This window comes from Panthera leo, chromosome F3, assembly GCF_018350215.1.
Source record: "Panthera leo isolate Ple1 chromosome F3, P.leo_Ple1_pat1.1, whole genome shotgun sequence".
Classification (NCBI taxonomy): domain Eukaryota; kingdom Metazoa; phylum Chordata; class Mammalia; order Carnivora; family Felidae; genus Panthera; species Panthera leo.
The window spans coordinates 53,305,772-53,332,168 of record NC_056696.1 but is presented as its reverse complement, the minus strand read 5'-3'; the positions used below and the strand labels follow the sequence as shown (position 1 = coordinate 53,332,168).

At 38.1% G+C, this 26,397-nt stretch overlaps 1 protein-coding gene across 1 annotated transcript in view; it reads right to left on the bottom strand.

Annotated features, from left to right (window-relative positions):
- The window catches only part of KCTD3 (potassium channel tetramerization domain containing 3), a 54,252-nt gene extending 32,149 nt beyond the window's left edge, over positions 1–22,103 (bottom strand). The window contains exons 1-9 of the mRNA XM_042925073.1: positions 21,987–22,103; positions 17,624–17,677; positions 17,314–17,359; positions 15,624–15,697; positions 11,086–11,144; positions 10,728–10,808; positions 9,657–9,797; positions 8,843–8,933; positions 4,078–4,268 (exon numbers count right to left, since the gene is read on the bottom strand). Coding sequence (XP_042781007.1) covers positions 4,078–4,268; positions 8,843–8,933; positions 9,657–9,797; positions 10,728–10,808; positions 11,086–11,144; positions 15,624–15,697; positions 17,314–17,359; positions 17,624–17,677; positions 21,987–22,069 — 820 coding nt within the window. The 5' untranslated portion in view covers positions 22,070–22,103. The remainder of the gene's footprint in view (positions 1–4,077; positions 4,269–8,842; positions 8,934–9,656; positions 9,798–10,727; positions 10,809–11,085; positions 11,145–15,623; positions 15,698–17,313; positions 17,360–17,623; positions 17,678–21,986) is intronic.
- Positions 22,104–26,397: the final 4,294 nt, after the last annotated feature.

The following is a 26,397-nucleotide window of genomic DNA, read 5'->3' as shown; positions in this document are numbered from 1 at the left end:
TTTATTTTTAAGAGACAGAGAGAGACAGAGTACAAGCAGGGGAGAGGCAGAAAGGGAGACCCAGAATCTGAAGTAGGCTCCAGGCTCTGAGCTATCAGCACAAAGCCTGAAGTGGGACTTGAACCCACAAACCGTGAGATCATGACCTGAGCCAAAGTCAGACGACGCTTAACTGAGCCACCCAGGCACCCCCACCAGGGTTGGGGTTTCTTCAGGGAAAAACAGCAAAGGGAGTAGTGCGAGGAAACTGAGGCTCTGTGCCAGAGGGAATGTGATGACAGATTCCAAACCTGATACAAGGGAAGCGATAAGTAAAGATCCCAGGGAAGTAAAAGAATGTTTGAGCTGGGGAACTAGAGCTGGTAACTTCAAAGGAATAAAGGATAATGACCCAGGTGAAGACATACCAAGTATAAGTCCCGATGACTCACAGGAGATTTGAAATGTGGGGAGGTCAGGTGGGAAGCTGGAGAGAAGGGAAGGCAAGTGGTCTAGAACAATAATTCTCAAAGTGTGGTATGTGAGTCTCTGTGGGTCTCTGAGACACATTCTAGAAGTCTGAGAGGTCAAGACTATTTTTATATAATATTAAAGAATTATTTGCCTTGTTTACTGTCGTTATCTCAAGAATATACGGAGGAATCTTCCAGATGCTACCTGACTTAATGGGGACATCATTACGACAGCTAACAGAATGTATGTATCTATTCTTATGTTGCCTAGAATTGTCTATATTGATAGCTGTATGATATAACTAACTTTGTAAGTTTCCCCAAGATTAACTTAGTTTGTTGGAAATACTTCCACTATGTTCTGTTTGTCTTCAGTTTTATCTGTTGTAACCTCTTTATTGTCCAATAAATTACCTTAAAACCCAAACTTTCCTCGAGCCTACAAAGAAACACAGTTGAGAAATATGTACTTTGCTGTGTTTTGCAATATTAGTATTAAAAATGTTCTGGAAACCTCTACAAATTTTAAAACTTTATTTGAAACTGTTTGAAATAATTTATTCTAAAATAAGTTTATTCTAATACATTTTTCATCTACTTATTGATGGTTCTTTGGCTTCAAAATGATAAAATTAAAACATTTGCTGCAAAACCCACAGCTGTGCCATCTAAGTCTAAAGGTGCTGACAAATATAGATATGACATGGAAGGGAGACTGGAGCAAAATAGGAAAATAGGAAATTAACTATTAGAATTAACAAAAATTATTATTTCCCTCAAATGTATAGATGTTGATATCTTATTGTGCCTATCCAACAGAACATTTCTGAATACTACCCTAATGCCAGTTGTGGGCACACTGAGATCACATATTCAGTTTAAAGACAAGAATTTTGGGACACTTGGGTGGCTCAGTTGGTTGAGCATCTGACTCCATTTCGGCCCAGGTCGTGATCTCACAGATTTGTGAGTTCAATCCTAGTGTTGGGTTCTGCACTGAAAGCACAGAGCCTACTCGAGATTCTCCCTCTCTCTGCCCCTCCCTCCCCTGTTTGCACTCTGTCTCTCTCAAAATAAATAAACTTAAAAAAAAACAAAAACTTATTTTTATTTGAGAGACAGAGAGAGAGAGAGAGAGAGGACGAGCATGTGGCAGTAGGGGAGAGGGGCGGAGGGAGAGAATTCCAAGCAGGCTCCATGCTCAGCACGGAGCCCAAAATGGGGCTCGATTCCATGACCCTGGGATCATAACCTGAGCTGAAATCAAGAGCCGGATGCTCATCCAACTGAGCCATTCATGTGCCCCTGGAAAAAAATATTTTAAATGAAGATATGAAAAGGTCTTCAAAAGCCAGAACTGTTATAAAATTTCAAAGTAGAAATGAAAGAGGCACTGAAGCACTTTACAGGGTAATTATGGTGCTGGACTGGCTAGAGAGGCGCACACAACTGCTAGCAGCTGAGAAAGCCTGGGACGCGTGACAATGCTGAATGCCTACTAGATGAAAAGTCAGTAAAAAAATCACAATGCTGCCACTTTTCAATTACACAGTAAGTTCCTGAATTAAAGACTTGGCAGAGACAGTATCTTGTGAGCCAGACTACATTTTTGTCCTACAAACAGATTCATATACAGATGTAGCTGACCCTGGTATTTTGCTTCTATTAATTTGGTGTCAGAACCAATCGATCATTAAAGATCTTTTGCGTGAATGTACGGCCACAAACGCATGTGGTGTTGAAATACTCGAAACATTAAAAACTTTTATGAATCTCATGCTTTATCCTAAAACATCTGTGTTGACAGTTACACTGACGGTAGGTATGCAAAGCAACGTGGGTGACAATGGCAGGCACCTGAGCACAAATTAAAGCAGGGGCACCAAACTGTACCAGCAGCCATTCAATTCTCTGCCACACACTCTCGCAAGGAAAGAAAAAAAGGCCAGTTTAAGAATGTCTTTGATGAAGCAATTTATATAGCATTTTGTACTGACTCAATCTCAATTTTGAGTATATGTGTTCTTAATATTCTGTGTGACTAAGTACTATGTGTACGTCAGTCAAGGAAAAGCATCTCGAATGCTGGAGCTGAGAGCTAACCTAGCAGCTCTTTTCACAGAATGTCATTTTTATCTGAAAGGGTGACAAACCATTGTAATTCAGATTTGAGTACTTAGTAGACTTCCCTCAAAAGAGAACAAAATAAGCCTGTTATTTCAATGATAAAAATTCAATGATTCAAGTGAAAATTGGAATTGTGGAATACTTTTACCTACCACAGGGAATGTGACGGTGTCCCAATACATTAGAATTTAGAGACGTGGTAAGTAGTGATTTTTTTCCTGGATATTGTACAATGAAAGATATCAACATTTGGAAGATCTCCATAACTCAGTAAACCAACGTTTTCCAAATGACCAATGCATGATGTCACAAAACCACGCATGGATAAAACATCCATTCAAAGTATAAAAGAGACTGCTGAGGGGCACCTGGGTAGCTCAGTCGGTTAAGTGTCCAACTTTGGCTCAGGTCATGATCTCACGGTTAGTGGGTTCGAGCCCCGCATCGGGCTCTGGGCTGACAGCTCAGAGCCTGGAGCCTGCTTCAGATTCTGTGTCTCTCTCTTTCTCTGCCCCTCCCCCCCACTCATGCTTTGTCTGTCTGTCTCTCTCTCTCAAAAATAAACATTAAAAAAATTAAAAACTAAATAAGACAGATTGATGAATTTTAGTTTAACAGAGTATGCAAAGTTCATCGATACGATTTCAAATGTTTAAGAAAAGTAGCAAAAAAAACAATGTCCACAATTACCTGGAAAGACTATTAAAATGTTTTTTTTCCAACTACATATCTGCATAAAGCCAAATTTCCTTCATGTAGATCAACCAAAAACACATAATGCAGCAGACTAAATGCACAAACAGGCAGGCACTGGAATTCAATAAAATATTAGAGATTCACAAAACTGTAAACCAACGCCACTCTTCTCACAAACATTTTTGGAAAACAAAGCTAGTTTTCATTAAAATGTTACTCATGTCACCATGCAACGGGTTTATTATTGCTATTTTGAAACTAATTAATAAACATTTATAAAAGTTTCAGCCTTAATTCTCCTAATGATAAGTAACGATAGATATAATATACACTAGCAAAATCTCTTAATGGTCTTGAATGACTTTTTAAGAGTACAAAGTAGTTCTGAGATTAAAAAGTTTGAGAATTTCTGCTCTAGAAGCAACAAATGAGGGTGAGAAAGACAGTTATTTACCCCATCTTCAGGCCCCACAGTATACGGAACTGGAGAGAAAGTGGCCCAACTCACTGGGATCCAGGAAAAATATATGCTCATAAAGCTGCCAGCTTTCAGCTGGAGCAAACTGGTAAAAAAAAAAAACAAAACTCTCCCCTCTCTCCTAAAACACTAAACTTCCCCATCTTTACTAGATCTTTCTTCTCACATTGAGCAGTTCTATTACCACTGAACCCTGGAAAGATGATGCGGCAGCTCTAGCTAAGTAATGGTCCAGGTTGGCTCTTATGCTGATGGGCGATCCCTCTTAAACTTCACAGTATTACATATACCAGCAAAATGCAGCAGGAACAAGAATTTCCCTACCAATTTCACTTCCGCTCCCTCCATCTTGGACACTCCATAAGATGATGCTACTCTCTGAAGCAACAGCAACCATTTTGTCTTTGTCTCCATGTGGACCTCCAACTACTTTGGCATTTAAAGCTACTCGTTCAATAGTCCAATCCAAATATGGACTTGTAAACACTTGTTGCCATCCTGAAGACTCTTTGATTCTGTTAGTAAAAATAAAGTATAAGTTAGACTCAGCAGCAATTAAGCAAATACAAACGAATGTTCCAAAAAAATTAATCACAGCTATATTTATTAAATACAAGATTCTGCCAATATATTTCCTCTACAAAGCCAGAACAATATTCTTAAGCTATCTTCTATTTACATACATAGAACATATAAGCCACATAACAAGAGACCAGCATTTTATATTTCTCCAAAGGAAAGTTTAGAACAATCACTCAGATTTTGAAAAAGCTTTAACAACTTAAAAGAAAAGAAAAAGATTATATCTTTCACTTTTCTACTCAGAAAAGTGCTACTATCATTATCTATGGATAGAACAGTCACAAAAATCAGAATTTTAGGATATTATTCCTTTCAATTATTAATCAGTTATTGAGTTATTAACTGTAACTACCTACAATCAACCTATTATTTTTTGGTACTTCAGGCGACAGGGCTGATAGTCTATCCAGGTAAACCAAGATGAAGGCATAATCCGGTATATACCACTATGCATTCCAATAAACTGGGACAATCAAATGAAAAAAATGTAGGGCTTTGGAAAAGCCTGATTTTAAAGGTTTCATTCTAAATGAAAAAATTGCATGAGCCTATTCTTTCCAAATAAATAAAGCCTACCACGGTTCAGATCTGCAGTTGAGTGACTATAAATGCTTTAATATTTCATCACTTATAAACATACCTTTAAGTTCTTAGTAATTTTTCTGCCCTACCTGAACTTAAGTCTTTCAGACATGTATTCCATGTGATTATATAGCCAGCCTTCATACATTCAGAACTTACAGTTATGCAGTCACAAGTAATGACCTCAACCTTAACTATGGAATATCTGTTTTTGAAGTCACACCGATGGAAACAAAGTTGTAAAGTTTTTATTTGCCTTACCTATGACAATAAACACAGCGTGAAGAAAACGATGCTCATTTATATACTACCTGACACACAATCATAAAAAAACCTTCAGTGTTCATACATGACAGTTACCTGAGGACCTGGGTAGAAATACTTTCGCTTCAATTTTGTTTAATAACGTGTGCTAACATGCACCTGGAGGGCTCAGTCGGTTGAGCAGGTGACTCTCGATTTCAGCTCGGGTCATGATCTCACAGCTTGTGGGTTCAAGCCCACAATGGGCTCTGCACTGGCAACACAGAGCCTGCTTGAGATTTTCTCCCCTACCCCCAAAATAAATACATAAAACTTAAAAAAAATTTTTTTGAAGTACGCTAAAGTAATACAACCATAACTCGCAAAAATATGCAATTCAGCCTTATCATTTCAAAGAACTAATGATTTCCTTAACTTCAAAAGAATATACAGAAAATGCACAATTTTTTTAAGAAAATGCACAATTTTTCCTAAGCATTATATGGTTCTGCAATTACTCACTTCAGCCACCAGATGGGATCATGTGTTATGATACATAAACAGAAAAAAATCATTTAGTAAAATCTAAACATGTACAAACATTGAGATATGACATATAGGCCCTCTTAGGAACTGTCAAACTGGGCACAAAGCAGGGATTTGCCAGCACCTTGAGAATAGTGACCACACGCTGCTGATGTAGACACAGACACATACGAGGCTCAGGACAGTGTTCAATAGAGATGCTGTGCGGAATTTAATGATGTGATTTTTGTGATCATTACTTTAGAAATGTAAGTGTATATGAGCTCATCTTTTATAGAAATCATACTTATAAGGTACCTTTCTCTACAGAAATTAGGTTATTATAAAATAGGGATGCCAAAAAAGAGTAAAAGAATCAGGACAACATATTTGAAAGTGATTATAACAATTAGAAAATTTAACTTGAGGCACCTGGTGACTCAGTCAGTTAAGCATCCAAATCCTGGTTTCCGCTCAGGTCATGATCTCACAGTTCATGAGTCTGAGCCCACATGGGGTTCTGCACTGCGAGTACAGAGCCTGCTTGGGATTCCCTCTCTCTCGGTCCCTCCTACATGTATGTGCTCTCTTTCTCTCTCTCTTTCAGAATAAACCAATTATTCTGATTAAAGATTAAACAAAAAAGAAAATTTAACTCAATATGATAGGTGATACTGTTTTTAAGTTAAAATCAAATACAAAGATGAAAAACATATATGCTTTATCATTTTCCACACAAGTGACACAAAACTTTAATATGTAAAACAAGACAGATGAGCTTTGATTGGTACTCTACCTCCTTACTCCTGCCCAGTGAACCAACACTATGAAATCAGGAGACTTATGCAAAGAATATGAATACCATCCACATTAAAATCTCAAAAGAAATGCAGTGGAGGAGTCATGCCCCGACAACATTGTGCAACTTACTACAAATACGTAGTACCCCAGATTATATGGGAACAGATAAAATAGGTCGTTTTAGAAGACAGTCTAAAATTAGATCTAAGTATATCTATACAAATATAAAGCAAGATAAAGGAGGGCTTGCAAATTCACTGAGGAAAGGATAATTTATGTGATAAAGAATCAGAACATAATTAGCTACTACCCTCTTGGAAGAAAAGAAAATAGATCCCTAAATCTCACACCATAAACCAAAAGCAAGTTCCGAATGGATTGAAGATCGAAAAGCTCCTGGAGGGCAACAATTTACACAACCTCTCTTCAGTAACATAGATATACAAAAGTAAACAGGTAAGCGTGGGAGGGAGGAAAAAAAAGAGAGAGGGAAACAAACCATGAGAGACTCTTAAGGTCAGAGAACAAACTGAGGGCTGAGGGAGGGAAGTGAGTGGGGGAAGGGCGATGGGCACTAAGGAGGGCACTTGTTGGGATGAGCACTGGGTGTTGTAAGTGATGAACCACTGAACTACTCCTGAAACCAACACTGTACTGTGTGTTAACTAACTAGAATTTAAATAGAAATTTGAAGGAAAAAAAAAAAAGTAAAGCCTAAGAATATGGAAAATTAGTAAATCTAGGTGAGAACATACAGGGGTTCAATGTACTATTTCATTTTTTAGGGTTTTAAATTTATGAAAAGCTGTGGAAAAACAACTTGTGGAAAAGATTACACTATTGAAATCATTTGAGTATTTATTTTGAAATCTTCTAATTGCCACTGTGTTAAATGATTTAACCATATATGAGGAAATGCAATACATCCTCAATTCTCTTCCTTCGTCACTGTGCATAATTAGTCTGCCATCAACAACACTCAGAGAAAGCAAAGAAAGGTCATGGTCAAAAGCAAACACAAAAAATGGAAAATGTAACAGCATCCTTCTGATATTTGTCACTCAGTGAGGGAAATTTTGTGCAATACTGCATGTCTCTGTGTGGCAAGTAGCAATCTTCAGTACTGCTGTGCAATAACAGAGGTTACACCTGGGTAACATAACTATTTCACAACTCCTCTGGAATTCCTTATTAATAAAAACACGTACATAATATTTAACCAAATAAAAAATAAAATCTAAAATAGTTTTCTCAACTTAGAGCCACAGCCCTTAAGTTCAAAACACCTCCCCTCAAAAAATTCCTTTTTTCAAATCAGTCTTGCTTCATATAAAAGTCATCCCCAAAGAAATCACCCAAAAAGTCATTTCCATACTATTTAATAATTAAAATAAAAAAAACAGAATACTCTCAGAAGGAAAAGTTTGCACTAACTCTCTATTGCAATGAAAATATAACATAGAGATTATTGTTACAAAAGGCTTTTTTACCCAAATGGCTAACCTACCAATAAGCTCAGATTTAAACAAATACATCTGGGATTCTTTAAAATACATCTGTAAACTCTATAAGTTATTTTTCATATTTTTAATCTATTGTGGGTATTTTTTCTTAACTAAACTCAATAGTGACAAAATGTTTATATATTCTTTTATTTTTTAGCAATTAAGTGGGATAATAATCACAACCGTCTATGTGCTACTATGCCACTTTGTCAGAGTAACACTGTATACAGTGATTGTGAACAAAGAATCCTACCCCTTCTCCAATTTAAAGAAACAGAATCACTGGTCTCCACTACATTCTTCTTCATTCTCTCTTAGTTTCTGAGAATGCCAAGAATTAGTAAAACCAAACCACCTCTGTGTAAGTCTCACATGTTACAGACATTAAACCATATCACTGCTGCCCACAATTGTCCTGCTTCAATACCTCACTCCCAACTCTTTGAAAGTCATGACCAAGTCTTACTACCCCCACCTACAGAGTACAAAAGACTGAAATCACTATAGACAGAAAATCACAAGACTCCTATTAGTAATTCTGCCTAGCCATTTAGTCTAATAGTTAAGTGATTCAAGAGCTGGACAGAATAAGCAAAAAGAAATAACCTCAAGATACCTCAATTCTATCACAGTTGATATTAAATGGGAAAGATATATAAAAGCTATCAGAACATTTATCAAATTAATTACATAAATAAAACCAAACGAAATCTAGTCAAGAGACACAGAAGTGGGCAAAATACGCAGGAAAAAAATATGATGACTAACAACTCTTATGTCTGTAAATATAAAATTGCAATTATTAAGAACTACACCTCTCCAAAAACAAACCTTTATTACTTATACAGTACCTGTAACACACAGCGAAATGAGCATATGCAGCTACAATCCAGTTGTGATGGCCAGCCACAATTAGCACCTTTCGTGGATCCACAGGAAACCCTGTTGATTGTAGAAAAAGAAGTGGTTAATGTTCTAAAGCCGGGGTGCGTATACTATGGCCCATGGGCTGATTCCAGTCTTCTACCTGTTTTGATTAATAAAGTTTGGCTGAAACACAGCCATGCACATTTATTTACATATTGTCCTTGGCTGTTTTCAATGCTGCAATGGCAGAGTCAAACAGTTCAGACTGAGCCTAAAATGTTTACTGTTTCTTTAACATAAAAAGTTTGTCGGGGCACCTGGGTGTCGGGGCACCTGTCGGGGCACCTGTTTCTTTAACATAAAAAGTTTGTCGGTGCACCGCTCAGTCGGTTGGGCATCCGACTTCAGCTCAGGTCATGATCTCACTGCTCGTACGTTTGAGCCCCACGTCGGGCTCTGTGCTGACAGCTCAGAGCCTGGAGCCTGCTTCAGATTCTGTTTCTCCCCCTCTCTCTGCCCCTCCCACGCTCGTGCTCTGTCTCTCTCTGTCTCTCAATAATGAAGAAATGTTTAAAAAAAAGGTTTGTCAACTCCTAAAGATTTAGAGCAAACAGATGATCACAAACTTTTTAAATAAATTATATGTCAAATGAGATATAAAAATATAAATGATATATTTACATTAAAAGACAGGTAAGGCAAAGATCACATCTTTAAAAAATAATTACTCACTATCACTCAGAACTAAAACAATTTGCATTTTTTTTTTTTCTGTCTACTTCTGTAATCTTTGTTTACCTAGCCTAACAGTCTCTTCTCCAGTTCCAGAGAGAGCAGGCTGGGTACCATTTCCCCGAGCTTCACTTTCTGTGGAATTTAATCCATTCCTAGAACCAGCAGAGGATCTAGTTGTGTTGTTTATTTTACGACTAGGAATACCTATAAAAAGAAATAATAAGGTACATTTATTTCTAAATTCACCTACCAAAAATTTATAATTTCACACTGTAACAAAGAAATATACAAATGTGAATTTCATCATAGCTAAAAAATACCTTCCAATATAGCAATTTATTACAAATAATTTAATTACTGTGAAAAACAACAAAATGAAAATGAAATAAATTCTTTCAACAGATTTCTATTTATCAATCATGTTATATTCCATTTTAGCTAACTCTAGCTTACTGAAATCAATCATTAATTCAGTTGTCACCAGTGTTCACATTTGCTGTCTGTTTACAGTGTTTCCAGTTGCTTTGTGTTCGGTACAAGGCACTCACGGAAACTGCTTTACAGCTCAACTGCCCCTTTTACTAAATGTCTTTTATTTGGCAGAAGAGTCTGTTTTGGAATGAAATCTTGCTCAGAAGCCCAGCTTAACAAAGGTAAAGGCAAAAGTCTCCTAACTGACCGAGGTGGGACAGGGATGACAGGCACCTCACGGCCTCTCTCTCGTACACTGGCCTATGCCTGCAGAGCTCCCCGGGTTCTACAGAAAGGACACTGACAGCCGGTGCTCTAACACGGGCTGGCAGGCTACGGGCCATGGCTGTTTACATCAATAAAGTTGTACTGGTTGCATCCGTTCATGTCCACAGAGCGTACGACAGGGCTGAGTAGTTGCCATCCAGATCTTCTAGCCCACAAGCCTGTCTGGCTTTTTCCAGAAAAGAAAAAGTTTGGCACATCCCCACTCTAACATACAGTAGGACTTCTGTTAAAATTAAAGTTCTCAGCATTCCTAGTATATTTATACACGAGAAACTCAATAATCAAGAAAACAGATTTTCCTCTCTACATGCCTGTACTTGCCAAACGATGAAAAACCAAATTTTCTTAAAGACTAGCTAAACGAAGCAGAAGTACCTGGTGGAGGCAAGTAACCATGAAAAAGGACACTGCCGCAAGATGAGCGTTCCAGTTCTTCGCATAGGAGAAGCCTTCTTACTAAAAACATTTCAAAGCAAACTTGTCAAGAGTACATGCAAACAGAAAAATAGGACTCCATTTTTATTTTCTCTAGTTAAAGAGGATAAGGAAAGAAAAGGAAAATGTTTAAGTTAAATCAGTTGACAACCTCTTTTTACTATGAAAAACCACAAAAAGTAAGCACACTGAACCAGGTCATCAAAAAACAGGACCTGGTACAAAACATATTTCATTAGACAAGTTTACTACATGAAAAGTCACATCATAAAAACAAAATTATTAGGACAACACATACCTAATGGAGTGATTCCATAAAATTCTGCTTCATGCCTGAGAACATTAATACTTACTCCCCTACAAAAAAAAAAAACAAAACACCAAACAAATGGTATAAATCCTCCAACACTGGCAACTTGGATTATCTGAAGCAGAGGGAAAAAGTACTACATTCTTAAAGTGAACAAATTCATAAGGCTTTAAAACTTATTCTTCTAATATCTTTAGTCATTTTAAAAGCTCTAAATAAAACAAAACAAAACAAACAAACAAAAAACAAAACGCATGCCAACGAAAACATTTTTTTACTTAAAAACCATTCCCGTGTAGATGAATTGGGTAACTGAGAAATTAGGGCTTCAGAGGGTTAATATGAATAAATTATCAAGAAATACCTAATAAGGCAAATAAGAGTAAGAATCATTCTTGTATGACATTTATTGCTTTTAAATTTTTATCATAATTATTTCTATATGTATTTTAACCTCCCCAATTATACTATAAAGATCCCTACTCCAGGCGCCTGGGTGGCTCAGCGTCCAGCTTTGGCTCAGGTCACGATCTCATGGTTTGAGTTTGAGCCCCATGTCTGGCTCTGTGCTGACAGCTCAGAGCCAGGAGCCTGCTTAGGATTCTATGTTTCCCTCTCTCTCTCTGCTCTTCCCCCGCTCTCCCTCTATCTCTCTCTCTCTCCAAAATAAATAACATTAAAAAAAACTTTCTTAAGATCCCTACAAGCGCATGATCCATCCATTTTCATATACCTTGCATAATGACTGTATATAATAATTATGTAATAAATATTTGTTGAACAAAGAAATTCAGATAAATGACTCTTCTCATCAGAAACCAAAAATAAAAATATAAAGAAAAAGTGGGGGGGGGGGGGAGACTAGCCTTAAAAAGGGCTAAGCTTACTAGAAGATGTTATAGGACCATTAAATAATTTGAAAATAAAAAGTAAAAAGAACAGAAGATTAAGAGCTTACAATACTAATGATTCATTTTGACTTGCAGTTATAACTTGTCCTTACTTTAAAAATATTGCCTGGGAAGAAATAAGAGCAGCATCACTAAAAATTAAAAGGATAATAAAGGAATACTGTCAACAATTCTTTTCCCACAAATTTGATAACCAAGATGAAATGGACCAATTCTTTGAAAGGTATCATTTGCTGAAATTCACATAAGAAAAAAAGAGACAATCCGTATAGGCCTATACCTACTAAAGGAATTGAATCAAAACAGAAAGCAACAGACCCAGAAAGATTCACTAGTGAATTCTACCAAACATTTAAGTTAAGAAATCATACCAGTTCTCTATAATCTCTTTCAGAAGTTAGAAATAGGAATATTTCCTAACTCATTTTATAAGGCCAGTATTACCCTAATACCAAAACTAAGACACTATAAGAAGAGTACAGACCAGTATCTCTCATGAACATTGGTGCAGAAATTCTCAATAATGCCATAAGGCAAGAACTGTAATAAAGGCACACAGAAAACATACAACTGTTATTCACAGATGACATGGTTATCTATGTAGAAAATCCAAAAGTACAGACAAAAAACTCCTAGAACTAATAAACGATTATAGTAAGGTTGCAGGATACAAGGTTAGTATATAAAAGTCAATTGCTATGTACTAATAATGAATAGTGGAATTTAAAATTAAAAACATAATACCATTTACATTAGTACCACCAAAAACAATTATTTAGGTATAAATCTAACAAAAAATATGTTAAGATCTATATGAAGCAAACTACGTAACTCTAATGAACAAAATCAAAGAACTAAGTAAATGGAATGATATTCCATGTTCATGGATTAGAAAATTCAGTTTTGTTAACATGTCAGTTCTTTACAACTTCATCTGAAATTCAATTAAATCCTAATCAAAATTCTAGCAAGTTATTTTATGGATATTGACAAACTGATTCTAGAGTTTCTATGGAGAGTGAAAAGACCCAGAATAGTCAACACAATATTGAGGGAGAATAAAATTGGAGGACTGCCAGTACTCAACCATGGCATTTACCATAAAGCGATAGTAATCAAAACAGTGTGATACTGGCGAAAGAAAAGGCAATCTGAAAAGCCTACCTACGGTATTATTCCAAGCATAAGACATTCTGGAAAAGGCAAAATTATGGAGATAATGAAAAGATCAACGGTTGCAGGGCGGGGGGGGGGGGGGGGGGGGGGGATCAACAGTCAGAGCACAAAAGATGAAGTTAGTGAAAATATTTTCTATGATATTAAAATGATGGACACGTGTCATTATACATTTGTCTAAACCCACAGAATACACAAGACCTAGAGTTAACTATAATGTAAACTATGAACTTTGCGTGGTTATGATGTGTCAATGGAGGTTCACCCTTGGCATGAAAAAAAAAAAAAGTACCATTCTGGTAAGTGATGTTGATAATGGGGTAGGCTATGCATGTGTAGGAACAGGAGGTACATGAGAGATCTCTGTATCTTCCTCTTGATTTTGTTGTAAACCTAAAACCGCTCCAAAAAAGGTCTTTTAAACAATTCCTTGGGTTTAATAAACACGTACAACTGCAATGTTAAATTGCTTTTGTTTGTCAAATTGGTTGTGACTGGTTTAACACAAAAACAGTTAAACCTTTCTTTTCAAAACCATCTGTGTTAACAGCACAATAGTGCTGGCTAATTACGAGGTGGCTCAGGTCACAACAGTTCTTGAACCCAGTCTCCTGGGGAGGACAAGAAAACAAATATGGTAATTATAGCGCAGTGTGATAAGGGCAACAGAAGAATTTTATGGAAGGTAGAAAATTAGAATACAGTATTTTTTAAATTCCTTCCCATCTTCTTTTGAAAGGTACTACTACTTAGAGAATTTTAATTTGATAGGCCTCTTTAAATGAAGTAACATAGCAATTTATAAGAAGCGCAATCAATAAATACAGATATTTAATTCTTACTAATTCTGCCTTTACTGGGTTATCTAGCTGTGAACTAGTCACAAGAAATCGACCACAAGTAAATTTAGGCTTCTTTCATCAAATTCTATGAGTCAAGATAATTTTATTCAAGAAGTAGTTAGTAACTTATTTGCCACCTCCACGGACCAAAAAAAAACAAAAAGCTCCAACAAACTCTTTTATTGATTCAGTAAATATCTATTGAAAAGCTACAAAGTGACTATATGCAGTCTTTTTTGTTTTATATGCACTGTTTTAACACTGGAAAAATCACAGGAAACAAGAGACCAAAAGATTTTTGTCATCTTTAAGGAGCTCATATTCCAGTAAATATAAGCCAAAACTTACATAATATTATAAAGAAGCAGGTCAAATAAACAACCAGAATTTTTAAAATATTTTTTAGATTTTATTTTTAAGTAATCTCTATACCCAACATGGGGCTTGAACTCACAACCCTGAGATCAAGAGGCACATACTTCACCAACTGAGCCAGCCAGGCACCTCTAAACAATTGGAATTTTAAAAGCTGTGTCTAAAAAAGTATAAAGAGATCTTCAGTGACAGTTCACTAGGAATATAGGGAATAAAAGAATAATAAAGGCAAATTAGACTGTAAATTCTTAGTAGGAATCCAGATGTTGGCAAAGTTAAAGTAACAGTTTAAATGGTCATTCGTTTATCTACAATCTATAAAACTCATGTATTGGACATGACGCATAAAACTCATGTACCAAACACAATGCTAGATCCTGGGACTATATAGGACAGTGCTTACCCTGTTGGAATTTAAAGTCAAACAGAAGATAGACTACTAAAAAAGCAAAATGTGTAAGAAATGTTGTGGTAATGGCAGGACAGGAAACTAGGAAGACCTATACTGAGTGGACATACCAGACATTATTGAAGAAGTCAGGACCAAGACCAAGACCACAAAGGGGCGCCTGGATGGCTCAGTCAGTTAAGCGTCCCGCTTTGGCGCAGGTCATGATCTCACGGTCCGGGAGTTCAACCCCTGCATCAGGTTCTATACTGACAGCTCAGAGCCTGGAACCTGCTTTGGATTCTGTGTCTTCCTCTGCCCCTCCCCCACTCGTTCTCTGTCTCTCTCTCTTTCAAAACTAAATAGTAAAAAATTAAAAAAAAAAAAAAAAAAAAAAAAAGACCAACACCACCAAGAGGTGAAACTGTTGAAACAAGAGAAATTTAGCAGGGGCAAGATCGTAGAGAGCCTTATGAAACAATAAACTCCCAAATCCCCAGCCATTAATCCAAGAACATATTAAATAAGAGTTTTAAGTAGAGTAGCAACCAGATGACATTTATATTTTTAGAAGATAAGTTTGGCTACAGTGTGAAAACTAATCGGAAGGAAGTAAGAATGCAGGCAGGAAACTGAATGGGAAGCTAGTGGAGGGGTCTAAAGGAAGAGATGATAGATACGACGGTGGCCTCTACCTGTGAGTTTAATTCTGCGGAAACTTTCAAGCAAAACAATTTGGGGATGGGGGCGGGGGAGAACTTTTTCGTTCCACAGAATATTCCAAAAACACAGACCTACCGGTAAGAATTTACTTTAAAAAGATACATTTCTTACCTTAAATCTAGTTCTTTTGTCCGAAGAAAATTTAAAATGGGTGCAAATGCTGCTGGATCTCGATCAATAAATATCTGTAAATGAAGAATTGTTTTATTTTCAAATTATAAATTCAACTAATTAATCTGTAGCACTAAGGGGACAAACACTAAATTATTTAAATACCGTATTTATTTGATCCCACTCTTAGATTTTAATGTTTCTAAAGTTAGAATGCAGTTTTAAATGTGTGCATTTAAGGTAGTATTGTCTCTTCACCCAAAAACCTATTATTAGATTGATAATATTTTAAATGTAGGAATACTGGCATCTATTTATTGATATTTTTGGTAAAAGTGACATACTTTTTATCTGAAATATTGTAGAAATCAGTAAATACTTCAAAACCATTATACATAAATAATACCTTCTTATGTTATCTTATCATTAATTACTGGTGACAATGACTGTGACTTATATAATTTGTGATTCATATGTGAATTAATGAAACAACAATGTACTTTAATAAAACACACAGGGTAATCAAGAAAAATAAATACTGCACATTACTATAAAAACTGGAAACGAATACTATTCTCATAGCATTTTTACATTCCATTATCTCAGTTTCCTCAAAAGCCAGGGATGGGGGATGATGACAAAACACATTTCTTAAATAACAAATACTGCACCACATACAGGGAAAAAAACAATGCTTTAGAAAATATGAAATAGGTAATTGATAACTTTCTACAGGAATGTATACCAACACTTTGGATACAGATTTTAAATCAATCATAAAAGTTCTAACCATAAAAATGAACACCTTTTAAAGCTTGCATTATTCAATTAGACAGAAAAATGATAGCTAGCAGTAAACCTCTTTATACTATGATTGATTATGTTTCTACAATAAACGAGGTTGTTCTCGCTACGTAAGCTCTTGCTTTTGTTTTTATCAGGACCAGTGAGAAGTTGGAGACACAACAGATTGGTGCAGATGTTGTTACTACTGATGTCTATAATCTCTCATGGACGTACGTGCTTTTGCTGCCTAATTTCATCTGCAAATCCCATCACAGCAAATAAGTACGTCTGGTCACTTTATTGCCTCCAAACAGAAAGCTATTTTAGCTTTTGTGAGTACTAGCCATTTCCTTTACATACCGTTGTGCACATTATAACTGTTTTTTAAATGTATAAACTCGTATTTCTGTACTGCACCCTGATAGTTCTTTCCTTCCCTCATTTTGCCATTGCTGTACAGGTTCCTAAGGTTTTTCTCCAAAATAAAAAAATTGTAGGACTTAATTAATTTGCAATATCTTACCATTCTAATTCAATATCAAAATGCTTTAGTATCCATATTCATCTAATTATTGCTAAAGTTTTAATTACTGATTAAAAGTATTTCCTCTCCTGACAATGTAAGCTCATATCATCCAATCTCTTTAATCATAAATACCTAAATTGCTATATGCAGTATTCCATTTTGAGTTCTATTAATTACAGAAACACTATATGTAACAAGAAATGAAACACTTTTTAAGTACATATACATCACTTTCATTTAGTGGTTATTAAAATATTAGTTTTTCTGTCTTCTTAGAGTCACTATATAATACAGAACAATCATTAGCATTATTATTAATTAATTATATTACTAATAAACATTTCAAGTTAGAAATATATATCAGCATATTATACTCACAGCACCAGTTTCATCTCGCAGTGTTGAAATTCGTCCACTCAGCAAACTAGAAGAGTCATGATCAATAAGCGGTTAGTTCCTAAAAGCTGAGTATGAAAAGAATGCCCTCATTTTTTATCAAATGTCCAAGACCAATACAAATGAATCATCCTATCTTCAAAATAATATCAAAAATTTTAAATCTATTTTAAAAGTGAAGATTTTTACCCAAAAAATGAAAACATTAATTTAACCAGAAAAATAAATTTTTTTATTACTTTAGTAATCAAGTTTTAAAAAAAAAATGGTACTAAAGAATTATATAAAATACCTGGAAAAAAAAGAATCTGGAATCCACATAAGGGTTTGTCTTGAGGTACTAAATCTGCAATTAAAAATAATCTGGTATTATAAATGAGGACATGATTTGAAATCTCAGTGTTAACCTGCTTCACATAATAATTTACAAGTTGTTGCACAGCTATAGCTACATCAATTATGTACATTTATTATTTTAAAATCGTGCCAGTTTCAATTCAGAGCTAAGATTATTCAAAGAGAGCACAACAAAAATCACGGAATTTTTTTTATTTTTTATTTTAGAGAGAGAGTGTGTGTACAACCTGGGGGGGGGGGGGCAGGGGCAAAAGGAGAGGGGGAGGGAGGGAGAATCCCAAGCAGGCTCCATGCTCAGCAGGGAGTCCGATGCAGGGATCACCCTGGGATCCTGACTTGGTGACCTGAGCCAAAATCAAGAGTGAGACGCTCAACCGATTGAGTCACCCAGGTACTCCCAAAATCAAATAACTAATTCGCTAACATATAATGCTTCTTAAAATACCACTTTCCAGCATGCCATCTGCTGAAGAATCAACAAAGGCCATCACAAAAAGTCCAAAATTCTCAACATTTATAATTACCTTCAAGTCCCATTCCATCTCTCCAACACAAGTGTATTCCCATCTAATAAGATAGTACTTCAATACCCTTGGACAATTCATGCTTACTCTCTCATTGGGTATCTACTCTACCTACATATTCTTTTTTACTTTCTGTTGCCATCACCATGTGTCCTCACACAGAAGACAGCCAAACAGACTTCTGCTTTTCTCCACATTCCTTGTCTAGCATTATGACTGTTCTAAAGCAGTCCCTGTGCCCATTAATCAGATTAAGAAAGGATCCAGGGAGTTCATTCAAGAAACCACGGCAAATTTTGCAAGTGTATATCTTAGCAAAATCTTAAGAAAACATGAGGAGCAGATTACGGCTAGTCAAAGGAAACTGACTTGGCCAAATAAATAAAAGCAAATTCAGTAAATGGCAAACTGAAGGATACAAGGATCCACTGCCCCCCCCCCACACAAAATCACTATGTTCTTGAGCCTATCAAATTAACTCCAAATAAGGATCACTTATAACTTGTGATCCTTCACGCACTCATTATTCAGCAGACTGCCAGAGAACTCAAATTTTGTGTCACTTAGAAAATTACACAGGTCTGCTTAAAGTTGCATTAGCAGTTTCAATTAAAATCAGCAGTTTGGGGTAGGGTTAGTAATCTGAAATTTATGGGCAAAAGGATTAGATCCTCTCCCCCACCAATTTTCCACTTTTCAAACAAGAGGAAGACAAATGGGGGGGGGGACCCCACAGAACGTAAAAACCAGGTTTCAAGTCTGACGTCATAAAAATGACATTTGCAATTACATGCGGTGCCTGGGTGGCTCAGTCAGTTTCGCGTACAACTCTCGGGCTTCACCTCAGTCATGATCTCACCGTTTGTAGATCTAGCTCTACACTGGGCTCTGCACTGACAGCTTGGAGTCCGCTTGGGATTCTCTCGCTCCCTCTCTGCTCCTCCCCCCGTTTGCGCAGGTGTGCATGTACTCTCTCCCAAAAATAAACTTTAAAGAAAAAATAAATTAGCTACACTTTAAGGAAAAAAATAAATAAAGTTACATGTGACAAGCATAATTTTCTGCAATATATATGAAAGCCTTATCTAATGGTTTTTAGCTCCTATCCACAGTGTGCCAAGAAAAGGGCCATGTCCAATCTGGTCTCAGCAGAAATGTTACTCAAGATATTAGCATAATATCTACACTTCTAGTTCTTGCTCTTTGCCTCCCTCTCAATTAACTTGGAAGCAATCTAATTAAAATTATTTATCCTTCAATGTTACTATGCCACCAACCCTTACATTTCCCATTTTTACTTCAAATTCCTTTATCAAACCTGTAAGGCTGGTACTATTATCATCACTTTACATTTTAGGAAAACTAAGCACTAAAAAATAATTTGCCCTAGGCTGCTGAGTAGTTACAGGGAAAGCCTGGGAACTGGAATCTGTATCTGCATGATTCCAAAGTCCTTTGTCCATAAGTTCCCCACTAGCAGATCCCAGACCTCTCTTGTGAGGCCTCAAATTGTACTCATTCATAACAGAATTAATCACAAATTGAGTCATATTAGGTTTCTTTCACTTCTTTAGGGTTTTTTTTGGGGGGGGGGGGTTGGTAAATACTGTTAATTCTAAGTGAGCCCTTTTCTTCTCTACTTCCTGAATTACCCACAGTGTTAAATAAATCATAAAAATTGCTCATTTCTATAATTCCTTTGAATATGTCCAATTTCATATCCTTCCTCTCTTCGGGGGGTGGAAAGGACCTCACGTATATAACATATGCTTCTCTGCTCACAGTATACCCTCCTTTTGAGTCTTACTCTATCACCTTGGAGCCTACCTCCATTCTTGCCACAGGTAGTTCTCCCAGGGGCAATTCCTCAACTTTATTGAGAATCAAATCAGGATTTTTTTTTTTCTTCACAATGGCTAAGGTGATTGTGTTAATCTGTTTTGTACAAAATACAGATGACTTCTGGATCCTTTCTAGCTCTAAACTGTTGCAAGAGTCTATGATTCAAAGTAACTCAAGAAAATAGCCTTAGAACACTTGAAGTTGGATGTCCTATTTTCTATAGGCCATGTCATTACTTATTTTATAAACCATGTTATCCTAGCAAATCTATAAAGTTTATGCTGTTTTTTTTTTATTTAAATTCTCATTCCTATCTAACAACTTTCGTATGTCTTCTAAACTGTTCGATCCAATAATATATTTATCTTATTTTTGTATTCTTTGCTAATATCATCACTTAGAAAAACTTACACCCTGATAAAATCAAGTTTCATAAACAGTGAAATAAAATAAAGTGTTTCAGCTCCAAGATGGCTGCCTTTTATGATTAAAAAATTTAAACTCAATTCTACAGTCATTACCAAGAGTTCACTCATTATTAAACCATCCACTTTCAGCATGCAGTAAATAACACTACATTTAATTTTTATCGTAATAGTAATATCGTAATACTTTAGAATACCTGAAAAGAAACATCATCCACAATCTACAGCAATTAGGAACCAGTGCAGGTATTTTCAATGACTATAGTGCTATTCCTCAGCATTAACACACACTGCAGGTCGACTCTAGAGGGGGTATTCCTTTGCATCCATACGTTATCAAACCCGCAAAATTTCCATGTGATTTTAAGGGAAAAAACCCATTTCTTACATTAGGACACATGTCTTCTCCAGAAGACCAGTATCTATACAGAGCAATAATCGACCTCACACTGTTGAACGGTTTTGCATGGGGGGAGGGGGCGACCGGGAAAGAATGAAGAATTACTGATTCTTGTGTTGAATAAGTACACTTAGAATTAAACGTTTAGGATTAAAGTACGATACATTTTTATCCGTACGCTTCACAATGTTGTTTTGTATTTTTAAAAATATTAGTTACGTCCGGGATGTTGAAATCCTTTCATGTTCTCGAGCACTCTATCGTTCATCTCCTACCAAGCTTAAAACTCAACCACCCCTTCCTTCAAACAGAGCTGGCAAAGTCCCATTTTTGAGAAGAGTGACTCATAAGCCATACCGAATCCACAAATGATTTTCCCCCAAGAAAGCTTAATAGAAGTCACAGACAGGGAGTGGAAGGCAAGAGAGAGGATACAGAGCTTTCAGTCTGTCTACTCTGAGTAGACAGTGCCAATATCCAAAGCTTCTCAGAACCAACTGTTAAAATTGCGGTTCCTGGACCCACTGCCCTGCAGGTTGAACAGATCCTTCAAAGCTATACACCCAGAAACTCTGAAAATAAATAACGTACTGCAACTCTACTGTACTCCATCCACCGAAACCCTTCGAGACTGCAAACACTCCTTAATTAGAAGGGGAAAAGAGCACAGTACTCTTTCTTACCCACGCCCACCGACACCTTGTTGACCGAAAAGGGAAGCAGGTTCATCTGCAAAAGCCAAACCACAAGGCCAGGCTTCTACAAAATAAATTCCTCAAATACACTCTAAGGTTAGGTAAGGAAGGCTTTTTAATGTTCCACTTGGCCTGATAGTTTAGAAAGGGGGAGGGACAAAGGTTGGCATTCTAGGAAGGCAGCCACGGGCACATGGGCCCGGCTCGCTCTAATTCCAAGAGGCCCTCCTGCCTCTCCGTCCCCGGAGCAGAGACTCGAGACCGCCGACATTCTTCCCGCCGGGAGGGCCCCCGCGTCACCCACCGGGCTCGGCTCCCACATTCGCCCAAGTCCCCGCCAACCTTGGCCTCGCCGTCCCCCTGCAGGCCGTCCGCCGCATGCCCGCTCCGAGGCCCTTCTCCGCGGACTCACCTGGTCCCCCCGACGTTCAGCTGCACGATCTCGCCACTGCCAGCCGCCGCCGCGGCGAAGCTGCCGCAGTGCCCTCCCGCCATCTCCGGAGGCTCCGGGCGCGCACGCCGCCCGCCGTCCCCGGCCGGGGCCGTCGAGCCCGCGGAGGGAGCCCGAGGAGGCGGCGGTGGCGGCGGGGGCGGCGGCGGCGGCGGCGGCGGGGGCGGCGGCTGCGGCAGGGCCAGCAGGGCGGCGGCGGCCGGAGGGCGGGAGGTGCCCGGAGCGTCCCCCACCTTCCCGGCGGCCGGGCAGAGCTCTCTCGCGGCCGCCTCTTCCCCTCCGCTCCCGCGGCGCGGGAGGGCGGCCTGGCCTCCACCTCTCGCGGCCTCCAGGCCGCAGGGCCGGCCCCGGTCTCTCCTAGTGCTCGGCTCCCGCTGCCGCCGCTGCCGCCACCGCCAAGGCGGCCGCTGCAGCCGCAACCTGCCTGGGAGAAGGGGTCGCCGCTGGGGACAAAATACCGCAGCGCTCACCGCTTCGCCCGCCGCTGCGGGGGAGGGGGGGGGAGGAGGAGGAGGAAGGAAGGGCGGGGGAGGAGCTTCCCAACCCAGCGGGGCTGGCACTGAGGGAGTTAAGGGAATGTGCTCCTGGGCCGCCGCCCGTAGGCGCGGGTTTCCAGGTCTTTCCAAGCGCCCCCCACCCCCCCGCGCGATCCCAGCCCGTTCCGTTTTACATTTAAGGTTTTCCAGTAGTCAGATTCCCCACATTGGGGGCAAGTCTGGGCAGACTGTCCTAAGCAACTTTATTGTCTCCCTTCACGCCGATTTGGGAGGTGAAGGGGAAATTTCCTGGAGGTAGTAGTTGCTGCCTAAATGTAAAAAATACAAATACAATGAAAATTTGGGGATTTTGTAACTTTTTAAAATAGCGTTTATCTCAGCAAATTCATTACTGTATTACCCTCTTCAGTCTCAACCCTAGTCCCCCAAGCAGTTTTGTTACTCGTTTTGTTAAACCGGGAAGGAAACAAAAGGACAAAAACAACCCCTAGCATGTGTAGGGCAATGTGCTTCTGGAATACAGTAAGCATTCAGTGTTAGACACACACAAATATACACTTTAAGAATTGTTTACTTTAAATATATATTGGAATCTGAAAACTTAGCCGCTACTAAAGTGTATGTGTATGTATGTATATAATTATATATACACATAATTTTTAATTTTTTTTTAAATTTCAGAACGAGCATGGAGGCAGAGAGAGAAAGAATCCCAAGCAGGCTCCACACTCAGTGCTGAGCTGATGGGGTCTCCATCCCACCACACCTACCCCCATCCTGACCCAGCCGAAATCCAAAGTCCCATACTTAATTGACTAAGCCACCCAGGAGCCCCCTAAAGTATATTTTTAAAATCATAACACTATAATACCTGATGTTAGCTAACATGTTTCAGAGTTCATTATTAGTCTGTGGTACTAAACTCTGTTAAAAAGAAAGAATCAAGATGGAGTCACTTTTGCTAAACCCCATCAAGACTTAGTGCCTAATCTGGGGCACCTTGCTGGCTCATGTGGAAGCTTGGTGAGTTCAACCCCCACCTTGGGTATAGAGATTACTTAGAAATAAAATCTTAAAAAAAACCCAACAAAAAAACTTAATGCCTAACCTAATTGCAGCTTAAGCCTCTTCTAGGACTGGAAATTTAAAACAATTAGTCTGGGGGTCCCTGGGTGACTTAGTCGGTTAAGCCACCAACTCTTGATTTCGGGCTTAGGTCATGATCTCATGGTTCCATGAGTTCAAGCCCTGCATTGAGCTCTGTGCTTGCAGAGTTTGCTTGGGATTTTCTCTCTCCCTCTCTCTCTGCCCCTACCCTGTTTGCATTCTCTCTCTCTCTCTCTCTCTCTCAAAATAAACTAAATAAATTAAAAAATAAATAAATAATAAAGCAATTAGTCTGGAATTTCCCAATCAGCATTAGTGAGGAAACTTGCCAGATAAGCCCCCTTGTCTTTCCCTAAGGAAAGGTAACCCTACCTGGAATAATTGAATCTTTAAACCTCCCCCATTCCACCCTCCTTTTGCCTCTAAAAACTGTTTTTTTGTACCACTGTCAGAAGCTACCCCATTCATGAATTGTTGAATAAAACCAAAGAGATCTTCAAATTTACTCAGTTGGATTTTGTTTAACAATTCTTAGCATGAATTGTGTTTTTAAAAATAGTTTTACCAGAGGGATTCAAACTGAAGACCTACATGATGTTATGATTTTATTTTCATTGTCATAATAATAAAAAAAATAAAACACTCTGCTGGAAAATATACCAGTGATAATGATGACTTTATCCAAATTTGATTTAAAAGAGGCTAGCACTATTTATAAGATAAATATTATTTACCCCAGTTAACAATGATAATAATAATAGCTAATTTGTATTGTTAAAAAACAAAATTCAACTGAGTAGATTTGAAGATCTAATTGGCTTTATTAAACAAGTCATGAATCGGGCAGCATCCCATCCAGCAAGTAGAGGGGAGGTCTAAGGAATTGTACAAAATGCACGGTTTTTATAGGAAGGAAGATGGGGCAAGAGAGTTATCAGCAAAAGACAAGAAAGGATTGTTTCTGGCAAGATCACCTTCCCTTGCAAGGAGGGACAGGGAAAGGGGTCTTACTCAGATTACTTCATCTTTTGGAGGATGGAGAAGGCCCATGTGACAGATTATTTCATTGGTGCTATCGGAAAATTCCTGACTGCCTGGTTAAAACTTACATTTCTGGGGGAGGTTGACACTGCAGTCAGGTTAGGTATTCAGCCTACCCAGCTGGCACTTAAACTTGGCCTAAGTGATACCATTTGGGGCCTGTGGTTTTCTTTTTGACATTATTTATTACCAATTTTTCACATCCTAGATGGTTTACATATTTTTTGTCATTCTTTTTCTTTACAACTATTATCACTATTTTAAAAATAAAAAAATCTGAGAGTTAAAATGATCAGGAAACTTGCTCAAAATTACATAGCTGGCAAGGGGCATAGCAGGAATTTGTAGGCGGGCAGTTGAATTTCAGGGCCTCTCTCTGTACCCTAAACCTTCACTTTATACTGAGGTGAGTAACAGTTTAGATTAAGGAGCAGCACACTAAGAATCTCTCATACTTTAAACAGTGTTAGTTAGCTATCTTTGCTCCAACTGATAATGTCCATTTCTATTAGGATCTAAAGTTTTGTTTTCAAATTGGCAGTATAGAATTAGGTGGTAAAAAGGCCATTTAATTTTTCCTAGGCCCATAACTTGAAAGAATGTAAAAGCATACTAACAGATTTTTGCCTTCAGTGAATTCAAGAGGCAACTTGGAGTTAGACTAAGGCCTGTGATATTGTGATTTATAATAAGAAATATATATTTGGTCTTCATCCTCTGTTCTGGGACAGAACTCCTAAAAACCATTGTAATTTCCTAAGTGATGAGAGCAATAAATGTTCCTTTTGTTATGTTAATGAGGTGACTTTTGGAAAGCCCTTAGGTAACCAAAAGTTTAGTGGCTGGTTGCTAGACCCAACCCTGTGATTACTGGGTTGGAAATTTCAGTCCCACCACCCCTAGCTCCCACCTCTCGGAAGAATCAATTACCGATGGCCAGTGATTTAATCAACAGAGACTTTGTAAAACGCCAAAGGAACAGGGTTTAGAGAGCTCCCAGGTTGGTGAACACATAAAGATTCAGGGAGAGTGGCACTCTGATAGGGCATCAAAGCTCTGTACCCTTTCCCCATATCTTGCTCTTTGGATCTCTTCCACCTGGCTCTTCCTGAGATATATCCTTTTGTAATACACAAACGATCCAGTGAGTAAATGGGTTTCTTGACTGCTGTGAGCTGTTCTAGCAAGTTAATCAAACCCAAAGAGGGGTTTTGTGGGAACCTATGATTTGTAGCCAGTCATTTAGAAGCATTGGTAACAACCTGGAGTTGGAACTGGTGTCTCAAGTCCAAAGAGTGAGTTGGTGAAACCTCTAATCTGTAGCCAGTGAGTCAGAAGCATAGGTAACAAACTATGCTTATGATTGGCATCTGAAGTGGAGGACGCTCTTAGAGGACTGAGCCCTTAACCTATGGAATCTGATACTACCTCCAGGTAGATAGTGTCAGAATTGAGTTTTGGCCCCCCAACTGATGTACAGAGAATTGCTTGATGGTGGTAGAAAACCCCTTTTTCTACAGTGGAATTGTGTGCAGAATCCCTTAGTAGGCATTCAAGTGAGATGTTGAGTAGGCAGTTGAATATAGGAGTTGGAAGAGAGATTCAAACTGAAAATACTCTTAAACTTTGCTGAACTAAAACTTTGGTGGAGAGGGCACCTGGGTGGCTCAGTGGGTTAAGCTTCTGACTCTTGGTTTCATCTCAGGTCATGATCTCACAGATTCATG